Below are 25,277 nucleotides of genomic sequence, written 5' to 3'. Positions count from 1 at the left end.
TATTCGGTGAAAGTGCAATGATCCTCCCAGAAGGGGGGGGGTGCACATGGCCAACATCGCATCCCAGGAGAGCGCGAGCATCCCGCCATGGATGGGGGTATGCACCTGGCCGGCAACGTACTGGCACAAGAACAAATCCAGTCAGTGAAAGTGCAAGAATGTCGCCTGAGGAGAGGAGGCATGCCCACGCCGGCAGCAATCCAGCGAGAGTGCGGTACACCGCCCACAGAAGGGGGGCCATGCATATGCATGGCCGTCAGCGGATCCGGTGAGAGTGCAAGCACCCAACCATGGAAGGGGGTCAGGCACGTGGCCAGCAACCTACCGCGAGAGAACAACCCCAGCCAGTAAGAGTGTATGTATGCCGCCTGAGAGAAGGAGGCATGCTCAAGGCCGGCAGCAAAACCAATGAGAGTGCAGCATACCGCTTATGAAAGGGAGTCATGCACATGGCCGGTAGTGAATCCAGTAAGAGTGCAGTGTTCCGTTTATGGAAGGGGGACGTGCACATGGCCAGCACCACATCCGGCGAGAGTGCGGAGTTCCTCTTATGGAAGCGTTTCATGCACATGGCCGACAGCGAACCCAGTGAGAGTGCAGCGTACCGCCTAAGAAGGGGGTTACACACATGGCCGGCAGGGAATCCAGTGAGAGTGCCGCGTTCCCCTAAGGAGGGGGGTCGTGCACATGGCCAGCACTGTATCCGGTGAGAGTGCAATTATTCCGCCCCAGAAGGGGGTCATGCACCTGTCCAGCATTAAATCCAGTGAGAGTGCAGCGTTCCCCTAAGGAAGGGGGGTCGTGCACATAATCAGCACCGATCCGGTGAATGTAGTATTCCGCCTATAGAAGGGGGTCATGCACATGGTCAGCCTGCGACCAGAGGGAGCGCAGAATTCCACTTAGGAAGGGGGTCATGTCCATGGCCAGCACCATAACTGGAGAGGTGACGTTCTGCCTTTAGAACAGGCGGAAGAGGGGCGCCTACACTTGGCCAGCGCCGTATCCCGGGAGATGGCAGGGGTCCGCCTAAAAGGGAGACATGCAGCTGACCAGCACCGCAGCCGGGGAGCGCAACATGCCGCCTACGGAAGGGGGGCATAGCGTGCGGCCAGCACTACTGTATCAGGCTGCAGCGTCCTGCGCAGCCATTACGTTATTTATTAACTTCGCCATGGAAGCCCCTTTTTTTTTTTTTTTTTAAACACAGCCACTCTGAGACACCATACAGGGGCACAGCCTCATACAGGCCTATTAGGAAGCCCAGAACATAGAGGGTGTCCACCAGATGGGAGCCGGCCCCTGGAGATGGCCGGTACCCAACAGGTTAACAAAGATCCGGCCTGGGGGGCGGCGCTGCGATCCCCTGGGGGCGGGGGACCTCCAGGCGGGAAGAATTTGCGGCGCGAGAAGTTCCCGCCCCCTCCAACCGAGGCCCGAATTTTGCGGCCTAGTAGGTCGCAAAGCCGGGGCCTAGATTTTTGCGGCGCCCGGCCGGCCAGGAGGTACCGACGGTCGGCCGGGACCTGGAGGGAGCCGGGCTGACGCATGTACTAACGGCCGCGGGTGCCCACCCCGCGGGCCGGCAGAGACAGAGGGCCGGATTGCGGTCGAGCAGGCCAAAGCCCGAGTCAAAGTTTGCGGCACCCGGCCGACCGGAAGCATCAACAGTCGGCCGGGGTCTGTTGGAGCATCGCGCTCAGTACATGCAGGCCGCGAGCCTTGCGGCCGGCAGCTTCTGGAGCGGGCCCTTGGCCCTAGCGCATCGGTAAGGAGGGGGACCCTGAAGTCCAGCACTGCACCCCCTGCCCTAATGGACAGGCGCCCGTAGAGGAGGGACAGGGGCAGTTAGCGCGGGCCCCCTGTACTGAATCTGCGACAAGTAAGGGGGAGGGCCGGCATAACCCCTGTGTCAGGGGCAGCTAGGAGCGGGTCTCCGGCCCTGTAGCAGAATTCCTCCACAGCAATGCCATGCTCACCCCCGTGCAATGCCCTATGGAGGGGCAGTGTATTGTCGCCCCGCAGTCACCAGTATGGTGGTGGTGTGGGGCTATATGATTATTGGGCAACAGCTGGATATTGGCTGTTCACCTACGGCAACCCAGGGGCCAGTCTAGGTTCAGCAGGGACCAGTATGGGGTCCAGCACGCAGGAGACCAGGGAGGGGAACGTAGGGCTGGAGAAGCCTCTCTCTTACCACAGCCGTCTTCACCCTCGGTCCGTTCCAGCAGGGTCGCCCCTTCAGCTACTGGCACCGTAGTGGCAGGACGCTGGAAGAGGGACTTGGCGTGCGGGCGACCCTTGCGCTGGCGGGATGCAGGGGAGCTGGGCTGCCCTGGTCCACCTTGCCTTCTGTGGGGGAGGCAGCAGTGCGGGTGACCGGCACTGGCGCAGCTCAAACCCGGGAGAACAGAGAGGTCTAGTGCGTCTCTGTTGTCCCTGATGATCTGAAGAAAAATAAAAGAAAAAAAATCTAAATTATAAACCAAACAGGAGAAAAACAGCCCTGCAGAGCAGGGAGTGTCTTGCCTCCTTGGACACTAAGCAAAAACTGGCAGTCTCTCTCTCCAGACTGAGGGTATAGCTGTGGAGGAGGGGCTTAACAGTCTTCACTTAGTGTCACGCCTCCTATGGAGAGGAGCTATACCCAAGGTCTTCTGTGTCCCCCAAGGAAACTGGGCGAGAAAAACTTTTAATCTATGGTTTCTAATAGAGTAAGCCAGCAATATATTTTCTTTTGGGTTACATGCACAAAAGGCCACCAGCTAAATGTAAGAAACTAGGTGCTGGAAACATTTCACAACTGAATTGCACCGGCCCAAGATATTTTAATACATAAAATCTTTCAAAATACCCTTTTCAGGACTCTTCGTTTTGTCATCAGGACTGGACAGTTCTATAGGAGATGTCACTGTTGAAGAGAAAGGTGATTATTAGCAAGAAGAAAAATAATTTATTTTGTACCGGTATATTTTTTTGAACATGTAAAATTTGAGACTCAGATTTTTTTTCTCCAAGAGAAACAATGAAACTTGGAAAAACATAAGTATTTTCAAAGGCTCTCCTAGGAATTTTGGGAATCTCGTACTACAAGAAACAAGATGCATACAATATACTGATGATCTTTATAGCTTTATATACCTTTGTACTACTTAGACACTGTTCACATCTGCATCACAGATTCTGTAGTTTTTGGAGGAAAAACAGCTATGTGTGCAGCAATATTTTTGCCACCAGAATGACAGACACGTCTGCACAGCTGGTGTCCATCACAAACGGAAGCCACAAAGCAGATGTGAACAGAGTCTAAACCATTTTTTTCATTTATTTCCCAGTTTAAAACATGTATAATGTATAATCCCAAACCCTAACACAACAACTCCAAACAAAAATAATTTAAAGGGCTTGTCCACTCTTTCGCTAATCGATAGCCTTTCTTTAGGCCGCACTCCAGCCAGTCAACTGTTTCAGAGTAGTCGGAGCTACACAGTTCTGGTTATAGTGCAATGTAGCGGTGTAATGGAGCATGTAACTGCAGGGCAGTTCACTTCAAGGGAAGCAGTGCTGCAGTAACACAATGAATGGAGCGGTGTAGTTCTGGCCTTAGAGCTGATGGCATGGGGTGCAGAGTGTCGGACCCCCGCCAATCAGATATTCCTACAGTGCCTAAAAGACCTAAAGACCTATACTGAAATAGAGATGTGATAGAGAGGCGCGAACACTTAGATCCCTCTCTATGGTGGTAGACTCTCCCCTGACTACACAACTGCAAACTATGGCAGAGCAAAGAGCCATTGGCATCCTGCCCCACCATTTACTAGTCTTGTAGGCTACCGGCTGGGTGCACACCAATGATGGCTGCCAGAGGCAACGGGATGCAGTGAATTCATCATACTGAATGCGCTGAGCAGCTGACAGACACAGGTAAGTCAGGGATAGAGCTATTTTTCTGTGCCCTTCCACTACCCAAGGTTACAATCCTGCTCTGGTGGACTTGGGTTGTCCATGTAATACAGAGATGGCCTTTCTTCTGAATAGCCTCCATGTAAGGCTACTTTCACACTAGCGTTTTGGCTTTCCGTTTGTGAGATCCGTTCAGGGCTCTCACAAGCGGTCCAAAACGGATCAGTTTTGCCCTAATGCATTCTGAATGGAAAAGGATCCGCTTAGAATGCATCAGTTTGCCTCCGATCAGTCACCATTCCGCTCTGGAGGCGGACACCAAAACGCTGCCTGCAAGGTTTTACTGTCCGCCTGACGAAGCGGAGCCAAACGGATCTGTCCTGGCACACAATGTGAGTCAATGGGGACTGATCCATTTTCTCTGACACAATAGAAAACGGATCCGTCATGGCTATAGAAGACATAATACAACTGGATCCGTTCATGACGGATGCATGCGGTTGTATTATTGTAACGGAAGCGTTTTTGCAGATCCATAACTGATCCGCAAAAAACGCTTGTGTGAAAGTAGCCTAACACTACATTTCTGCTGCAAGGAAAAGGATCAGCCAGCAAAATCATTCATCTGTGTCTTTCTTATTCTTTAACCCCTTCTAAAATGTATCCTCTGCTGATTTTAGCCCTTAGAGACCAGATTTGACAGATTACCTTTAACATCCTTTCTAGCACTGCACATCACAATTATCATTTATTTACCATGAAGTTGGCTGAAGTGCATTAATTCCTCTTTGGAAAGTTTGGTTTCCTCGGATGGGCTCATAGATCCCACTTCCGTAAAAGCTAAAAAAAAAAAGCAAAAAAAAAAAATAATACACTGAATATTTTGCTACATGCTAAAGAAGCTCTAATTCTGTCAGTCCGCAGAACAGAGTAAACAAGGCTAGATATACATACCTGGGGGTATATGCATTTTAAAGAGTAGCTTGAGCCGATCCGTGAAGCTGCCATTGAACATGACATCTGCAACATGAAGGTTTAATCAAGGACAACTTGTATTTCATATCAATCACTCGTTATTTCGATTACTATAAATCTCACCAAATGCTGTTGCAAATTCTTTAAAATTGAGGAGACCATCTGAATTTTCATCAAATAGCCGGAAGGTCCATAATGCCAGTGAGTCTACGCTAGGAGAGTATGCCCAGGGGCTGAGAAGATGGTAGAGAGTCCGGAACTGCTGGCAGTCTATGTGATACTGTTCTAGATAAGGCAAGCTGGGGTCATGGTGGCTCAATATTCTGCTGTTATTCACACTCCAGTAACAAGACAAGAAGTGTTCTCTCTTGGGAAAAACAACGATAGGAAGCTCATTTTATTATACTAGCAAACAACTCATATGCAGGTGAAATTAGACCGACGTCATGTTGCCAACTGCGATACACTTACTGTATCTCCCATCAGATTCCACTATAATTTGATAAAACTTGAACTAAATTGCTGCAAGAGATCCATTTCAGATGGCGGAATGACAAAGTGAATTATGTAGGCCATGTTAGCATCACGTTAGAGAATTTTGCCAGACGTATCCAGTGGTATTATTGGCGATGTATACCTCCCACAGAAGGCTTCTATAGATGCCGCTTATACAGGCATACAACAACATATGACGTGATGTAATCAGTTACTCTCTTTATAGCATACAAGGACACTCTTTTGGCTTTTGTCATATGAATAGATCCCTGTGGATGTATTCGGGGCTTAGGCAGGGAGTTCGTCTTGGTGCCTACACCCCACACAGGGCTGTGATGTGACGTGAACAGGGCTTTAGCTATACCAGTCGACAGGTCTAATCAGACTTTGATATGGCAGTGACTAGTATCTCTAGCAATTATTGAAAGTGTTCTCCATCCATTGAAATTCTACATCTTATAGCATAATGGCAGCTGTAGTTTTGGAACATAATTGAAAGCTACAGATTGGGGAACACTAAAGCATTTTAAAAGGAGTTTTCCCACAATTGACAGTCATCACCTATCCATAGGATCACTGGGGTCTCTAGAATTGGTCAGTCTCACAGACCTTGAATGGCGCCACAGCCTGCTCCAAACTCCTCCTAATTGCAAGCAGTGAGAATAAATGGGCTCAGAACCCCCCCTTTAGCTATGATTCCCCCCTTCAGAAACATCAGGAATGCTAGAGCAGTATGCATGGACCAAGGACCTTCCAGTCCCTAACAAAGCTTAGTTTGAAGGAGAGTGAAAAATGATTAACAATTTATTTTAATCAACTTTCAGAAAAGACAAATAAGTCATTTTCAGACACAATCATCCTGCTTTCCAATATACTTTGCCCATTTGTCTACAAGCTTTTGTATTCCACCATTAAAAATATTTTCGGCTGGGCTGCGAGCCATAAATGCACCGCTGCCTTCACCTAATCATCAGTTGTGAATCTTCGTCTTCATAGGACTTCTTTCTTTCAGGGGAACAAACAGATGATAGCCTGACTGGATAAGATTAGGACTATAGGGATGATGGTTCAAAGGGAATGCGTCATCAGAAAATTACCTATTGTTCAAATCACATTTTTAAAGAATTGTTGATGTTGTTTTTAATTTTCCATGTCAACATCTATATGTAAACAGAAATGATAAAATCCTGCAGTTTCCACACTGGGCACTAACGCTAATAACAGGTGCCTCTTCTTGTTCTGCACAGATCCCTTTACTGCAGTTATTATCATTCTAAGGGTCCATTCACACGTCCGTATGTGTTTTGCGGATCTGCAAAACACAGACACCGGCAATGTGCGTTCTGCATTTTCTCTCATAGAAAATGCCTTTTCTTGTCCTCAATTGCGGACAAGAATAGGACATGTTCTATTTTTTTGCGGAACGGAAGTGCGGATCCGCAAATGCGGATGCGGACAGCACATTCCGTCCCCATTGAAAATGAACGTGTCGGCACCTGTTCCGCAAAATTGAGGGAATGGATGCGGACCCATTTTGCGGACGTGTGAATGGACCCTAATGCTGCCGGTAATGATATCACCTCTGTGTATAGATGAGACAGAAAATAAAAACGGATAAGCAAAAAAAAGGACATTTGCTGCTATATGGTTTTAACTGGCAAGTAACATTTTTGGTGACACATTTCCTTTAACACCTCAAAATGAAGTTTTTGGAGAAGTTCGACGGTGTGGGCGGCGGTGTGCGGACATGCTTTGTCATGCAACACCACAATGCGACAAAACCACTTTCTTCCACCGTAGTCACAGATAAACGGACTTAACACGTTCTGCCCTGCATAGCAGGGATTAGGGAATTCATGGAGAAAGATGATGCATTTGTCTTTTCTGAAAATTAAAATAAATTCTGCAGCCAGAGTGCGGATAATTTTTGACTCACCCTCGTACCTTAGTAGGCACATGTCTAACAATGTCTCTACCACTCCTGCATTCTTCTACAAGCTGGTGAGCAATGAGAGGCCAAAGTGGCTGGCAGTGCATTAGGGATGGCATCATCAGATAATTAGTGCTGATTGTTATGGTTTTGCAGTTAATTAAGAGAATAACAATAAGTGACCGTGCTGCTTTGGTGTAGAATACCTGATTTACTTCTTTCCATGCTTCCAATTTTTGATGCATCTTATAGCTCAGTGCATCCCATAGAGACAATGAAACGGTTCATTATATGAAGTACCTTAAATATGTAATACAGCTCCTCTACATCAGCTGGGCTGAATTTCACATCCTGTGAAACCACTCGAACCTGTGGAGAAAACATCCGAAAGAGGTGATGCAATGGGTGCAATCGCATACCATGTGACAATCACTAAAACAGTCGCTAGGAATCATTAGTGGAATATTAAAGAGAAATTCTCTTTTGTTCTAGATCCTAGATCTGGCTACATAGTTAGAGATAATTAAAAATATAGAACAACACCTAACAATGTCTATAAAAAAAAAAAAAAAAAAAAAAAAAATCATATATGCACCTGTTTCTCCAGTACTGTTCTCTGTGGTGCTGGTCCGGGTCTCCAGAGGCTGTTTGTATGCAGCATGTGACCACTACAGCCAATCACTATCCTCCACGCTCTACAGCTGAGGACAGTGATTGGCTGAATCCGTGCATGTCACTGGGGAGTAAATTATTTGTTTTATTTTAAGACATTGTAGGGATTGCCTGAGATTGTTAATTATCTCTCACAACCCCTTTAACTTAGAGGCGTTGAAAAAAAATATTAATTACAACTTTTTTCAGTTTTAAACAAACTTTTTAGTTCGTTTGACTTTTCTTTCTTTTTTTGTTGCTACAGCCAAACATGTGGCTGTTTGTTTAGTACATACCACATTTTGCTTTGTCGTCATTTCTAAAGTCTGGATGACATACAGGCGGTTTCTAGTCCGCATGCTTTCCACATCCTCGTAGCGAATGGCTCCAAACCTCTGCAGGTACAAAAAAAAATTACAAGGAAAATAAGATTCTAAAATTTTGCCCTTACCCCATGAAACTTGTAAGGGCAATTTCACACGAGCGTATTCAGTGCAGGAAATATTGTGACAGCAGTATTTCCCAAACACTGCTCTTTTGTGACACAAGCTCCCAACATTATAATGATTTATAATGCTGCGTGTTCCTGCCTGACCTCGGCTGTGCTGACTTGTAATGACGCCATTATGTGTGAACAATTCATAACAGCCGAGGTCAGGGAGGGACACACAGCATCATAAATCATCATAATGTTGGGAGTTTGCGTCACAGGAATAGTGTACTGCCCTCACGCGGAGAACATTTCCCACAAATGAAATTACCCTAATGCCCAGTTCACATCATGCCTGAGCCCTCTGTCACTTACATGTTGGCAGTACTGCCAAACCTATACCCTTGACAGAAAACTTCCAACATTTGGCACAGTACAAGCAAACATAGGCAAGCAATGCCCATAGGCTTCCATGATGAAATAACATAAAACATATACTATGCGGTATAAGTTTTATGTTTTTTTTTTTAACGGGGTTTTTAATACTGATGACCTATTCTCAGGATAGATCATCGATATCAGATCGGTGGGGGTTTAACACCCAGCACCCATGGCGATCAGCTGTATGAGGAGAAGGCGCGCGCAATGCGCTCGTGCCGTCTCCCTTCTCTCTTCCTGCTCGCTGTGGTTTTGCCATAGACATAGCAGCAGGAAGACTGTGCGCCGTCTCCTCATACAGCTGATCGGTGGGGTCGCCGGTTGTTGGACCCCCGCCGATCTGATATTGATGACCTATCCTGAGGGTAGGTCATCAATATTAAAAGCCCGGAGAACCCCTTTAAATGAATCATAGTCTACTAGTTTTTTTTTATACAGCAAAAAAAGTATAATGAAGTCCACCAGCCTGAAGGAGTCCAAAAGGACACTATTTTAGTCTCCATTAGGCAAAAGGAGTCGTATGGATTTGATTGGCATATACACCAAGAGTTTTTTAGGGCATATACACCGAATGTGGTGCTCAAATGTGACGGGAGCTGAAGATATGCATAACTTTCCAAGTAGCAACATTTTTATAGATAAAACTATTCGGATACCACACATGATTTATTGATTATTTTTGGATCACCACTTCTCTGCTACATTTTTTTCACTATACATTTCTTCATCGTTGTCACTACTTGTATATCTATTGCCTCTGACCTACACCCAGATTATTGTGACACCACATTGCTGCTATCAATTTATGCTGCTGCATCTAATATATATGCTGCTATTATTTTAATTTATTTTCTACATTTTAAATATTTAATCTACCTATATAGATATAATTATACCAATAAATTTTATATATTTGATGCGATAGTGTGAGTGCTCGCTTACCCTACTCTAGTACTGTATTATTGTTGATTGAGGCAGGGTGTCCTCAATTTTAGCTAGTAGCACCTCACCATTATCAATTGGAAGTGAGCCACTCCTTCATTTTTCATTTTTTGTTCAAAACTATTTGGATACTGTTCGATAGACTCAAAATATCCCATATAAGACTTGACCATTGTATGCGATTATCAATCCACAATGAAATGTGCCTGTATGGCTGGCATTAGACTGGACACAACTATGACATACCTCATTTGACTCCCTGATAAGTTCTGTGATGTCCACCTTTGTGCTGTTCCTTTTCCTATCCGCTGTAGCAGGGGCCTGTTGCACACTTGAGGGAAGCGGGCTGTCTTTATTAGTGACATTGTCAAAAAACCTGCAGATAATCAATGATTGTAATATCATTAGGAAGCATAAAGGTCAGAAGGCGGAGGTCAGTGACTGGCTGCAGCGGTCACGTGCCGTATACCTCTACGTCACCGCTGCAGGCTTGTATGCAAACACAAGGAGGAGGACCACAGCGGCATTGAGAACGGCGGAGAAGAAACGGGTTAGTATAGGAGGATTATTGTATAGCATTTACTGGCATGGGGCACCGTTTGAAATAACTCGGACAACCCCTTAATACAATTAGTCCCTAAGACTTATCTACAGGGCCAAACATGCACAGGGGCATTATATAGACAACCCACCCCTACTACTAATGATGCCCTGCCTAAAGTCCAGGGGTGAATATGAAAGACAGTCCATCCCTAATGGATTACTGCCTCTAGATAAGATCTGGTCTTTATGCATAAGACACATAACTTTTAGGTAGTCTCATAGCAGGTGAGCTGTAGGATTCCTTGTTTTACAAGATTTTGGGGTGAACCATAAGCCGTATGTGTTGTCTATGAACTCAGGCCCCACAGATTTCTAAACAGAAGTGGTCTTCACCCTCCTGAAAAGCACACATATCCCTCATTAACTAGTCACAGAGCTACTGGTAATACCCGATACATGCTCACACTGAGTTTTCTGGAATCTCGTACCGGTTGAGGATAGTGACAGCTTCAGCATCGTCTTTGCAGGCCAGTAGCTTGTCAATATTAAAGTGCAGCACAGTCAATCCCAGCTGGAGGATGGCTTTGATCCCATCATAGAAGAAGCAGTCCACCACATTGACAGCACTTTCAATAGGCAGGACGCTGATGAAGAGGGTGAGAAACCACGAGAGAGACACCGATGAGAAAAATGTCATATCTGTCATGTGATCAGTCAACTGAGGCAAATAATCCTTGATGAGTTCTTCAAACACCGCCTGATCTACCAAGGCACCTGAAACACAAGAAGAGCAGAGGCTATTCTTTAATGAGTGCAACAGATTTTACTAATTCATTTTATTTAATTACATTACTTTATTCAATTGATCATTGAAATAGAATATGACAAATAACTGGAACACCTTGCAATCATGGTTTGGTAAAAATACTCTTATGAAGAGGATTCTACTACCTACAGTTCTTGTGAGCACCTCCTGTTGAAATCCTTCTAAGTTTTTTCACCAAACTTAAGAATCTAGTTACTAAATTTGTCTGGCAATCAAAAGACTTCAGGATGAAAGGGGATGTCCAGGATTTTGTAAAATGTGGTTACGAGTAGGCAATGTGACAAGACAGCGCTCCAGATGGAGACCAAAATGGTCGCCAATGCGCCTTAAAATTTGCAGATGGTGACAAGACTTCCCCGCCGCGGATCACCTATGCTAAAGGCTACACACATCATTGCTGTGCCTCCTGGTGTGCGAGTCTGCATCGCACCATCCCGGGCCGTACCAGCAGCTAGTGAGCGCCAGCGAAAGGACACAGGTGGGTAGCTTTTTTTTTTTTTTTTTTAAGTGCCAACATTACTGGCCATAAGAGGGCACTGGGGGGACATTACTGGCCGTAAGGGGGGGGGGGGGGGTGTGGCACTGGGTAGGACATTACTGTCCGTAAGAGGGGGGCACTGGGAGGACATTACTGGCCGCAAGGGGAGCAGTGGGGGACATTACTGGCCGTAAGGCGAGCAGTGGGGGACATTACTGGCCGTAAGGGGGGCAGTGGGGGACATTACTGGCCGTAAGAAGGGCACTGGGGGACATTACTTGTCGGAAGGGGGGCACTTGGAGACATTACTAGCCATAAGGGGGGCACTAGAGGACAGTATGGGGGAAAATTACTACTATGGAGCATATTTCTACTTAATAATTACTATGTGTGGGGAAATTACTATATGGGGGGGCAGTGTGGAAGAAAATTACTACGTGAGGGCAATGAGGGGGGAAGTTACTACTGTGCGGGCAGTGTGGGGGAAAATTACTATGTGTGGACAGTGTAGGGGGAGGATTAATCTAAGGTTTTATTATTATTACTGGGGGCACTATTAGTGGGGTCACTATTTTTTCAGCAGTATAGTACCTGGGGCATTGGGGAGCACCACAGGCTCAGTATTGGGAATGGCAGTAGGATGACATTGTTGGGACACTAGGATGGGGGGGGGGGGGGGGTTGATGGAAAAATAAAAAAATCTAACATGTCTGTAACAAACTCTGTAGAGACGAGATGCGGCTGAAAGACTTTGTCATGGAGGTCTGGGTCAAATGGAGGAGAAGAGGAAAGAGAAGGTCTACTTGACAGGAGATGTCATTGGGTGTAAGAGGTACGGTATGTGGTGCTGTATTCTCCTATATATAGTGCTGGCTCATTACTGTGACCTGCGTCTCATCTTCTCCAAGTCTTTTTTTTATTTTTTTTATTATAATTATATATATTTTCAATTTGGAGACTAAAAATTTCAGTTTAGAACCCAATAGCTGCTGTTTATATATTTTTTTTAGTCTGGAGCACTGCAAGATAAAAAAACCAAAGGGAACTAATACTCGTTCAATCCTCATACCACTCCCATGGTCCCCGGTGGTCCTGAGGTGATTATATCGTTTACGTGACTGCTATAGTCAATCACTGGCCTCAACAGTGAATCCTGCATGTGGAGCATATGACCACTTCATTGACTGACTGCAGATGTCACATGAATGATATACAAGATGTAATCTTTGCACGCTGGCAGGGACCACCAGAGCAGTGGCGCTGGAGCAGCATGGAATTGAACAGGTATTATTTTTTATTTCCTTACAATGCCTTCTTTTAGCCACATTTTTGAAAATCTCAGACAACCCCTTAAGGACACATCTCTGGCAAGATGACCTGGCTGCCTGATCCGGCACAAATGCTGGCTGTCGCCCGGACCAAAAACAGTTGCATGTTGTCCAGCCAAAACCCAGCATTTATGCCGTAAAGTGGCCAGATCATCGCCGGACCACATTATAGTCAATAAGGATCCAGCGGTGATCTTCAGAATCTGGCAATGCCAGGTCTGGTGAACTCCAGGAGGCTGTTCTCTGCCGGAAACGCTCATCGGAGATGTGAACATGGCCTTAGTACTTAAAGATTAACTGTCAGTGCTCCCGACATGTCTGTTTTAGCATTCTTATGACTCTATGTTGTACCATTCTTTTATTATTCCTGCTAGAAGTTATGAATGGATTACTAGCAATTTGCAGTGAAGGTCCAGATGGATGTTACCACTTGGGGATGTGTCCCTGTACAGTCTGACACTACCCAATCAGTGTTGTCAGCGTCAGTGACTGCTTTCAATCAGAATACAACAGAGGGCTGTAAAGCAGCTCAGTGCAGAAAGCACCTCATAGACAAGCCCTATCTCATGGGCCTTTGCAAGAGCAGAACCTGGCAGAATATAACTTCATATTCACACTACTCTTAATAATAAAAGCTCCACCAAAGATATGTTTGTCCTGGCTTTCTCAGCCTAGTGCCGTCAGCAATTTAGCATGGTCAAAACTGCTGCCAGACTCCCTTTTCAATATAACATTTTGAATGTTATAAATGCAGAGATTTTAATTTATAAAATTATAAGTTTTGCTGACTCCTTTCCCCAAAACTATATATCAATCCGCTCAGCTCCTCCTGCTGTTGCTATATGTTCTATGCACTTATGGATGTGTAGAGGGGGTGGCAAAAGTATTTGTCTGCTAATTGAGAAAACTCGAAATACATAAACCCAAATTGATTAAAATTAAAATTATAACCTGAGAGTTTTATGAAAATGCTTACTATATAGAGGCAGAGAAATAAGTGCACAACCTATATATTATACCGCACAATGAATGCTTTATCTAGCAGATAACCGGAATATCTGTGTTAGCATTACCAATAATTCTCCTGTTGAAGTAATCTGGCAGCATCCTCTCACACACCGCCACCAACAGCCAAAATGCCTCCTCTTCTTTGGCATAAAGAAGTAGAACTGAAGTAAGTATATTCATGGCCTGCAGAAACACAAAGGACGAGAGAAACGCGTTAAAGCATTGCCTTACATTGCATCTAAAAATGGAACATTATTGGAATTGTTCATGCAAGAGGTTGTCCGGTCCAAAAAAATAAAATAATAATTGATACCTCAATAACTGTTTTCATGTCTGTGACACCCACAGCACCCCCCCTAACAGTGACACCCACAGCGCCACCCTAACAGTGACATCCACAGCGCCCCCCCCCCTAACAGTGACACCCACAGCACCCCCCCTAACAGTGACACCCACAGCACCCCCCCTAACAGTGACACCCACAGCGCCACCCTAACAGTGACATCCACAGCGCCCCCCCCCCTAACAGTGACATCCGCAGCGCCCCCCCCCCCAACACTGACATCCGCAGCGCCCCCCCCCCAACAGTGACATCCGCAGCGCCCCCCCCTAACAGTGACATCCGCAGCGCCCCCCCCCTAACAGTGACATCCACAGCGCCCCCCCCCTAACAGTGACACCCACAGCGCCACCCTAACAGTAACATCCACATCGCCCCCCCCCCCTAACACTGACATCCGCAGCGCCCCCCCCCCCCAACACTGACATCCGCAGCGCCCCCCCCCCTAACAGTGACATCCGCAGCGCCCCCCCCCTAACAGTGACATCCGCAGCGCCCCCCCCTAACAGTGACATCCGCAGCGCCCCCCCCCTAACAGTGACATCCGCAGCGCCCCCCCCCCCTAACAGTGACATCCGCAGCGCCCCCCCCCCTAACAGTGACATCCGCAGCGCCCCCCCCCTAACAGTGACATCCGCAGCGCCCCCCCTAACAGTGACATCCGCAGCGCCCCCCCTAACAGTGACATCCGCAGCGCCCCCCCTAACAGTGACATCCGCAGCGCCCCCCCTAACAGTGACATCCGCAGCGCCCCCCCTAACAGTGACATCCGCAGCGCCCCCCCTAACAGTGACATCCGCAGCGCCCCCCCTAACAGTGACATCCGGAGTGTCCCCATACCAGTGACATCCACAGTGACATCCACTGTAACAATGCCTATCCTTGTCAGCAAAACGGACAAGAATAGGACATGTTCTCTCTCTTTTGCGGGGCTACAGAACGGACATACTGATGCAGATAGCACACGGTGTGCTGTCCGCATTTTTTGCGGACCCATTGAAATGAATGGGTCCGCATCCTATCCGCCAAAAAAACTGAACGGACACGGAAACAAAATACGTTGGTGTGAATGTAGCGTTACACAGTGCTTACATTGCGCTGTGTATGAATCAGTACAGGCTTCACACAGAAACCTGTACACTGAATAGACGGCCGGCGGTTCTTGGGCATGTGCACTAGTGTGCAGGCATCGGGCCCAAGGAAGGCCGGCAGGAGGTGGTGACGTCTGTGATGGCGCAATGTCTCCTGCTTCACAGAGGAGAGAAGACCTGGACGCGCTGCAGGAACAGTCACATGACCGTGAAGATGATCCTGGGAATGCTTGCACTGTGGAGGGTAAGTATTAATGTAATATTCTTCCCTCCACAGGTTAATTTATTGGGACAATTTTGAAGTAGGGGCCGGAGAACCCCTTTAGGCTGTAGGGACGGGTAGTATCTGCAAAAGGACTAGAGGGGAAATGTCTAAGCCCAGAAACATTTTCTTAAGAATAACAGTACGTGTGTGAAATGCCAATGTACAAGAGTTTTGTTTCAAGGTCTAAATGCCCAGTTTGGGCACAGATAAAATATATCATTCTGTCTGCCTACAGCTGCCGCTAGTGGTATAGACGGAGTTCAGAAGGAAAACAGTAAGAGCACCCTCTAGTGGCAGTTGAAGGCAAAATGATAAGCTTGAAAGTGTGAAAAAACCCTCATAAAACTTGCGACCTGTTATGATGACAAGTCACGAAAATCTGGGCAAGATATTGAACCTATTTAGATTAAAAGAACATAAATGGTTATTGAAAGGCGGACATTCACTTTGCATTGTTTTAGAGGATGTCATCTATAAGCTAAATAAACAAAAGGATAGTACAAAGGCGTAAAATAAAATGAACAACATAACAATAACTAAATAACATTCATGCTTATGTATAGGTGTAATTGTTTTCTCCCTGCACTTCCCTTAGTTCACATGCTGATCTCTCTAGGTCTCAGTTATTACCTACTTGTCTAAAGGCTGCTCAAACGTTCCTTCCCGTCAGTGAAGGAGCCGGCTGCTATTACATGCATCGATCTCCTCCACAGTACAGGGAGCAGTGATCGCTAACGCCTGCTCGTCTCTATACAGAATCATTGTTGATTAGACGGCACAATCTGCTGCCGGAAAATGATGATTTAGGCGACCGCACAAATGATCTTATTACCCGATGAACAAGTGTTTCGCTCCTTCATCAGGTAATCGGCAGCAGCTTTAGGCTACATGCACACAACCGTATGTGTTTTGCGGTCCACAAATTGTGGATCCGCAAAAAAAAAAAAAAAGATTATGTTCCGTATGGCATCCGTTTTTTTTTGCGGATCCATTGTTATAATGTCTATCCTTGTCCGCAAACTAGAAAAAAATAGGACATGCACAATTTTTTTTGCGGGGAAACGGACATACTGATGCGGACAGCACGCGGTTTTTGCGGACCCATTGAAATTAATGGGTCCGCATCCTATCCGCAAAAAAAAAAAAAAAAACGGACACGGAAACAAACAACGTTCGTGTGCATGTAGCCTTACACCGGCAGGTTACCACTAACGAGCTTTCCTACGAATGCTTGTTAGCGATGATCCGCCTGATGTTGGAGCAGCATAAAGGGGCATTAACCCTTAGGACACCGGAGTTTTTAATTCCGTTTTTGCATTTTCATTTTTCTTCCCCATTTTCTGTGAGCCATAACTTTTCTTATATTTCCAGTCAAATAGCTGTATGAGGGCTTATTTTTTGCGGGACAAGTTGAACTTTCTAATACCACCATTAATTATGGCATAAAATGTAGTGGGAAGCGAGAAAAAAAATTCCAAATGGGGTGGACTGCATTTTGTTTACGGCAAAACTGACCCATGCCCTTCATTCTCTGGGTCAGTACAATTACAACGATACCCCATATGTATAGGTTTTTTATGTGAAAATAGTGTAAAAAAAAATATAAACAACTTTGAGAATTTTTATTTATTTTTTTACATCACCATATTCTGACCCCCATAACTTTTTTATACTTATGTCTACTGAGCTGTTTAGGGGCTCATTCTTTGCGGGAGAATTCATAGTTTTAATTGATACCATTTTGGAGTGTGCATGACTTTTGGATCACATTTTATTTAATTTTTTGGGGTAAGAGAAGCAATGAAAAAATGGCAAATCTGCCATTTTGACCCTTTTTTCCGTTACGCCATTTGCCGTATTGGATTTTTTAATTTTATTTTAATATTATGGGCGTTTTCAGTCGCAGTGATACCAAGGATGTTTAGATTAATTATTTTGTTTTTGTTTTTTTACTATACGGAAAGGGGGGTGATTTAAACTTTTCTATATTTTTTTTCATATATTTTTACACTTTTCTTAAAAAAAAAAATTTATCATCATTTTAAGGCTCATAAATGATCCTTTAAATTATGTTTTTGAATTTTTCATTTTGATCTTTTAGCGATTAAAAAAAAAATGACAATTTCTTTGCATTTTGCTCATTTCTTATGTTGGCCTGCCATCTGATTGCAGCATTAATGCTCTGAATTTCTTCGTAGATATTCGGAGCATTCAGCGCATGTACTCAAGTCCCGATGGCCGCACGGGGCTTCAGTATCATGCTTCCGGGTTTTTGCGCATTCAGGTGCCGTGATCTCACTTAATCACGGCATCTAAAGCATTTAATTACCGTGATCGGCATTATTGCCGGTTGCGGTAATTAGACGCAGGTCTCTGCTGTTTTAAAGAGCAGAGACTTGCCGGCCATGACGCCAGCTGCACGCGCGAGCGGGCGTCATGCTTGCACAGCGCTACCAGCGCCGTACATGTACGGCGCTCGTAGTGAATGGGTTAAAGGAAAGGTGTCATCAGAAAATGATCTATTGTTTAAAGGGAACCTGTCCCCGGGATTTTGTGTATAGAGCTGAGGACATGGGTTGCTAGATGGCCGCTAGCACATCCGCAATACCCAGTCCCCATAGCTCTGTGTGCTTTTATTATGTAAAAAAAAAACGATTTGATAGATATGCAAATTAACGTGAGATGAGTCCTGTACGCGAGAGGAGTCAGGGACAGGACTCATCTCGGGTTAATTTGCATATGTATCAAATCGGTTTTTTTTTTACATAATGAAGGCACACCGAGCTATGGGGACTGGGTATTGCGGATGTGCTAGCGGCCATCTAGCAACCCATGACCTCAGCTCTATACACAAAATCCCGAAGTAGTTTTTAATTTTCCATGTTACTATTTATATTTAAACAATAACCATAAAGGTGGATTTAGATGGGATGATTCTGCAGCCGATTGTCGGGAAGGAAGCGTACCTTCCTGACAGTTTGCTGCTCGCTCAGTGAAGGAGACATTTACATGCAGCGATTTCCTTCACTGTGTGAGGACAAAGAATTACTATTGCAATCCCTCATCCTCATACAGATTTATGGTTTCCGAGCAGCAGATTGCTGTTTAGACCACACGATCTGCTGCTAAGAAGCCATGATTGGTGGCACCTGCATGAACGACAGGATCACCCGATGAACGAGCGTTTCGCTTCTATGGGTGTCCGTTTCTGGTTTTTTTGTGGACCGTATTTCATCGGGTCCGCAAAAAAAACAACAACTGAAGTTACTCAGTGAGCATTCTGTATGTCTATTTCCGTTCCGCCAAAAAATAGAACATGTCCTATTATTGTCCGCATTCCGGACAAGGAGAGTTCTGTTCTATTAGGGGCCAGGTGTTCAGTTCCACTAAATACGGAATGCACACGGACACACAAAATACATATGGTCATGTGCATGTGCCCTAAGAGAAAAACGAGGCAGATTTACAACTCCTGTCTTAATGTGCCCATTCACCATCAACAGCTGTTGGGCAAACACTTGTTTGGCCGATATCTCTTCCGACCCCCATACACATAGATGTATGGTTCCCTTGAGTGTGTATGAATTGTCAATGGGAAGAGAGAAAACAGGAGAACAAAAAAACTGGGTGTTAAAATTGAAAAAAAAAATAAATGATGATATAAGGGGACATGTTAGACAGTCAGTCCCTCTGAAAACAGTGGCAGTGACAATGTTATAATCATGTGCATGGGAACCTTAAAGGGGATGTCTGACTTCAGCAAATTGCATTTATCATGTAGACAGAGTTAATACAGGGCACTTCCTAATGTATTGTGATTGTCCATATTGCTTACTTTGCTGGCTTCATTCATTTTTCCATCATATTATACACTTCTTGTTTTCAGGGGTTACGACCACCCTGCAATCCAACAGTGGTGGTCGTGCTTGCACACTATAGGAAAAAGCGCAGTTTTTCCTGGTGGCCGGGACCGCACACTATATAATGTGATGGAAAAATGAATCTAGCGAAGGAGACAATATAGACAATCACGATACATTAGGAAGTGCTCTGTATTAACTTTGTCTACATGATAAATGCCATTTGCTGAAGTCAGAGGACCCCTTTAAAGACCAGGAAGGCAGACGCTGCATGAAATGTATCACAGTGGCTTGTGCTCTATGATAAATGTGGTGCATCTTTCTTAACATGTCACACACTTTTCCTTATGACACTTCCGGGTTTTCTGACTTTATTTCCATATATTGCGCCAAACTTTTGGCACACTTTAAGCCATGTCCTTCCTCTAAGCCACACTGTTTTCTCCCTAAACCATGGCCTCTGTTCGCAGACACTGTGTTGTAGCACGAAAAAAAAGTGTAAAAAACACAATCCATCTGGCACGACACATGTACTTCAGCTGAATGGTGCAAACTGAACTGGAGTAAGCCCCCAATGTCTTCTTCACCACATACAAACATCTGCAATACTCATAGCAAAGGAATTGAAATCCGCTAACCTGACAATATCCAATTTTCGGGTTCCTGTAAGCATATGCAGTTAGCACTCTCCTCAATGCAGAGATGCCGGTGTCACTCTGAAAGGCGGGATGCTCTGGCAAGGATCTGCGCAAATCTCGTTCAATTTCATCAGTAGCCAAGGTGCACGTACCTAGAGACTTTTCCACTATGTCAGTGTAGTAGCCTGGGTTGGCCCCCATGTCATTGACAGCCCCTAACAAGTGAGAGAAGCTGTGTTAATGAGAAAAATCTCAGCACGGGGCCATTTCAACACTAATCACTGGCACGCTGCAGACCTTAGAAACAAAAAACTATTAGAAAAAAAGTTATTTCCCAGAATATTGTTAAGCCTGCATTACACCAGCAGGTCATAGCTGACGAGCTTTCGCAGGAACGATGATCTGGCAGTGTAATCCTGCTGCCGATTACCTGATGAAGCAGCAAACGCTTGTTCATTGGGCAATCACAATTTTTAAGCAGGCCGAAAAGTCGTTTGCTGGTGGCAGATCGCGCCATCTAATCACAGTCTGCTGCTGGGTAAGAAGATTGTTTGTGCGGTTACGTAAATTATCGTTTGCCGGTGTCTAAATAGCACTCTGCCGCCGGCAAATAATGATTCTGTATGAGCAATGGCATTAGCGATTGTTCCTCCCCATACTGTGGAGGAGATCGCAGCATGTTATAGCAGCGGCGGTGTCCTCTGCTGACGAGGAGGCGATTGTAGTTAAGGAACGCTTCCTTCCCGACAATCACCAACCTCATCTGCTGGTCGAATACCATCCTTAGTTTCAGAGATCTCTCCTGTCCACGGCTAATGGGACTAACAGCCTGCATTCTGCTATCTTTAGGACAGCCTGTAAAGGCAGCAATGCCAGCAATGAGAACACCATTATATTAGTGAATTTCTATTAGGCTACTCCCTAGCACATCAAAGTAGGTTTCTATTAAAAGGGTTGTCCCAAGTGGCCATTTATGGTATATCCACATGACATACCATAAATATTCTATAGGTATGGGTCCCTCCCTCTGGGACCTGCGCTTATCTCAAGAACGGGGCCCTGTTCCATGCTGCTGGCAACGGACAAGTGGCCATGCATGCGTAGCGATCTCTATTAACTTCTATGGGTGGGTGAGCTTACTCAGCTATTTTCTGAACTCCCACAGAAGTGAATGGAGAGAGCCCCATATACGAGACCAACACCCCTTTCCCAGTGGGATGAGATGGAGCCTCGTTCTTGAGATCGGAGTGGGACCCAGAGGTGGGACGTATTCTGTAGATATGCCATAAATGTCCAGGTGACAATATCACATTACATCTTGCTAATCTAGAGGATTCCAGAAAAAAATAATGAATAGGTTACCTGAGAAAAGAAGCCAGAGTTCTCCTCGCAATGTCTCTGGGATTCCTCTGACCACTAAATTCCGAGATCTTTTTGTACGAAACATATTAACTCCGCGGCCACATTCAGAGAAAAGAATATTCCAGGACTGCTCCTTCATTTTTTCTTTCAACTGCAGAAATTAGGTAATAATTCCTTTGATTAGATTACCTTTGCCTTAATAGTGGCGGGGATCTTCCCTGAGACCTGGCCTAAAATTAAATGTTTGACCCCTCCGGACCTCTTCTGTTCAAGTCCGGTCTTTAAAGGGAACCTGTCACCTCAAAAACGCATATAAAACCGCCAGCATAACCTCATAGTAGCCCCCAGTCTGTTAATAATCATATGTTTGATCCGGTAGTCTGATGCTCCATAGATTAAAAAAAACAATGTTTTAAGCGCCATCAGCGCCATCTTGCCGGTCAGCTTGAATTCAAGGGGGCAGCGGCTTCCATGCTTCAAGTCAAGGTAAGCTCGCCCCCTAACCGTCCCCTCTTTTGTTAGATTGACAGCCTGTAGTGCAGCCGGGATCGCATAGGCCTGTCGCATGCGCGGTGCGCTCCTTGGTTAAGCGCGATCCTGTCTCCGGCTGCCGCTGTTAGCTGGGTTTCAGTGGCGCACTGCGCATGCGCAAGACTTGTGCGATCCCGGCCGCACTGCAGGCTGTCAATCTAACAAAAGAGGGGACGGTTAGGGGGTGTGCTTACCTTGACTTGAAGCATGGAAGCCGCTGCCCCCTTGAATTCAAGCTGACCGGCAAGATAGCGCTGAAGGCGCTTAAAACATCGTTTTTTTAATCTATGGAGCATCAGACTACCGGATCAAACATATGATTATTAACAGACTGGGGGCTACTATGAGGTTATGCTGGCGGTTTTATATGCGTTTTTGAGGTGATAGGTTCCCTTTAAAGATGGCGCCTGCTCACAAGTTCCATAACTGCTGGGTTTCTGCTGTTTTAAACAGCAGAGGTCCAGGGCTAATGTAATGTCACTTACAGATATTTAACCTCTCAGATGCCGGGGTCAAATGTGACCACGGCATCTGAGAGCCCTAAAGCTGGACGCCGCGCACTTCCCAGCCCAGACCGCCTTCCCCTGGCTGAGATTGGGGAAGGCGGCCCGTACTAGTAGGCGCTGGTAGCGAACAGGTTAATGGATACTGGAAAAAAGGCCTCAATACAAATGCAAAAAAAAAATCAACAGGCTAAGGGAATGCATGAATAAGCTCAAGCAAGTTCTTGTTAATACTCCCATGCAACTGCTTCCTCTAAATTTTATGGGAAGACAAATGGTTAGCAAATATACCGTACTGGCGATATAATTTATATAATTCTGAGACGTTACATTGGTCGGTTTTCTTCATCCTTACCATTATTGGATCCAGATTTTCCGCGTCTTGAGGATGGAAAACAGTCATAAGCGCCTCTGTGCTCACAGTTTTACTTGAGCCTTTGGAATCCAACATTGGGTGTTTTTCCTGGAAGTCGGCGGCATTGTCACTGTAGCCAGTCTGAAATATAGGAATTGCATTTTAGAGCCAGATGTTAGAAATCAATCCTAGAGTATAAAAATCGTATGATGTAATATGACAGGCAGTGCTGTATGCAAATAGCTGCAGGCTGAGGGTTATAAAAAAAGCGGAACTGCTGTGGGTAAAACCGAGTCAGTGTCTTAGGGTACTTTCACACTCGCGGCAGAGGATTCCGGCAATCCGGACGCAAACTGATAGGCATTTGTAAGACGGATCCGGATCCCTCTGACAAATGCATTGAAATACCGGATTCGTCTCTCTGGTGTCATTCGGAAAAACGGATCCGGTATTAATATTTTTTTGCATTTTTAAAAGGTCTGTGCATGCGCAGATCGGAAAGCCTGATTCGTTTTGCCGGGACACTTAATGCCGGATCTGGCACTAATACACTTCAATGTAAATTAATGCCGGATCCGGCAAATGTTAAGTATTTTTGGCCAGCGAGAAAACTGCAGCATGCTGCGGTATTTTCTCCGTCCAAAACACGTAAGAGGGACTGAACTGATGCATCCTGAACTGATTGCTCTCCATTCAGAATGCATGGGGAGAAAACTGATCAGTTCTTTTCTGGTATAGAGCCCCTAGGACGGAACTCAGTGCCGGAAAACAAAAACGCTAGTGTGAAAGTACCCTTAAAAGCGACACAAAACCTAAACATGAACGCTCAAGGTAAGGCTCGTTTCACACTAGCGTTCAGAGATCCGGCAGGCTGTTCTTGGCCAGCTTTCTCATTGCGGCATTGCCGGACACTGCCTGAATGCCTGTCGGCCCTGCAAATATGCCAAGGTCTAAATCATCTGATCGCAGCGGTATTTGTCCAGCTGATTCTCTGCATATTTGTCAGGTTGCTGCTGGATCTCCACCGGTCCCCATTTTAGATAATGGGGCCAAAAGGAGACATTAACGCTTCCGGAAATGCCGGAATGCAGAGAGATCCGGCAGGCTGTTCCCTTCCGTTACAGCCTGCTGGATCCCTAGAAAATTATATAAAACCGCGCTGCTCAAATCCAACAGTAGGAAATCACACCCTTAAAAGCACACAGAGTTCCTCGGATATGGTCGGTTCCTGGTTAGGTAACCTCGACTTTCACAATATTCGGTGCACTTATCTCCTATAATTTAGGTTAAACGGCCCAACATAGTGAAGTCCCGCAAGTTTTTTATCTTATACGGCTGTTTTATTATACTCACAGATTTCCATAAAATCACAATCATATAAACTACATGTCAGTCCTTTCGCCAAATGCCCAACCCGAGTTTCGCTTCCGCTTCGTCAGGGGCATCTAAAGATCGCCTTTTATTTTGTACTAAGTTATATTTTTATTTTTAAGTGCCAGATCCCTAGGGCTAGTGTGAAACTAGCCTTAAATTGATAATTAACGACATAGAGGGGGGGTAATCTGGGAGGGACTACAATGCACTGATTGCCAGTGTAAGGCCTCGTGCACACGAACGTATTTTCTATCCATGTCCGTTCCGGTTTTTTTGCAGACCGTATGGGTAACCATTCATTTCAATGGGTCCGCAAAAAAAAACAGAAGTTACTCCGTGTGCATTGCGTTTCCATATTTCTGTTCCGCAAAAAAATAGACCACGTCCTATTATGGTCCGCATAACGGACAAGGATAGTATTGTTCTATGAAGGACCACTGTTCCGTTCCGCAAAATACGGAATGCACACACGTCATCCGTATTTATTGCGGATCCGTTTTTTGCGGACCGCAAAATACATATGGTCTTGTGCAAGAGGCCTAAAAGAAAGAGGTCATTTATAAAATCTCCTTTCAATCATAACAGTGATACATTGTAGTCACACAAATATTTTGTAAAGCATTGTACACATTTTGTATATATATTTCATCACTAAAAAGGAATCAATACCAAGTAACCAAGTGCAACACTTCAGTGCAACCTTATTTTAAGTTCAGGACCCTGAGATTTTCCATTTTTGTGTTTTCGTTTTTCACTCCCCGCCTTCCCATAATCCTAACTTTTTTATTTTTCCATTCACATAGCCTTATGAGGGCTTATTTTTTGTTGCAGGACAAGTTGTAGTTTCTAATGGCACCATTTACGGTTGCATACTATGTAGTAGAAAGCGCAAAAAAAATTCCACATTGGGTAGAATTGGGGAAAAACGCAATTCTGATAAAGGTTTTTATTTATTTTTACACTGTACACTATGTGGTAAAATTGACCTGTTATCTTCAATCTCCAGGTCAG

The 25,277-nt window shown here is 45.2% G+C and overlaps 1 protein-coding gene across 1 annotated transcript in view; it reads right to left on the bottom strand.

Moving 5' to 3' along the window:
- TBC1D8B (TBC1 domain family member 8B) overlaps nucleotides 1–25,277 on the bottom strand; it is a 68,029-nt gene that overhangs the window by 8,957 nt on the left and 33,795 nt on the right. The window contains exons 8-19 of the mRNA XM_040442357.1: nucleotides 22,893–23,033; nucleotides 21,504–21,654; nucleotides 20,142–20,356; nucleotides 14,013–14,130; nucleotides 10,796–11,081; nucleotides 10,011–10,140; nucleotides 8,251–8,349; nucleotides 7,604–7,672; nucleotides 5,002–5,245; nucleotides 4,858–4,923; nucleotides 4,660–4,743; nucleotides 2,855–2,911 (exon numbers count right to left, since the gene is read on the bottom strand). Coding sequence (XP_040298291.1) covers nucleotides 2,855–2,911; nucleotides 4,660–4,743; nucleotides 4,858–4,923; nucleotides 5,002–5,245; nucleotides 7,604–7,672; nucleotides 8,251–8,349; nucleotides 10,011–10,140; nucleotides 10,796–11,081; nucleotides 14,013–14,130; nucleotides 20,142–20,356; nucleotides 21,504–21,654; nucleotides 22,893–23,033 — 1,660 coding nt within the window. The remainder of the gene's footprint in view (nucleotides 1–2,854; nucleotides 2,912–4,659; nucleotides 4,744–4,857; nucleotides 4,924–5,001; nucleotides 5,246–7,603; nucleotides 7,673–8,250; nucleotides 8,350–10,010; nucleotides 10,141–10,795; nucleotides 11,082–14,012; nucleotides 14,131–20,141; nucleotides 20,357–21,503; nucleotides 21,655–22,892; nucleotides 23,034–25,277) is intronic.

The sequence above is a fragment of the Bufo bufo genome, chromosome 8, assembly GCF_905171765.1.
Source record: "Bufo bufo chromosome 8, aBufBuf1.1, whole genome shotgun sequence".
In the NCBI taxonomy this organism is placed as follows: Eukaryota; Metazoa; Chordata; class Amphibia; order Anura; family Bufonidae; genus Bufo; species Bufo bufo.
This window is presented reverse-complemented; position numbering and strand designations above follow the sequence as displayed.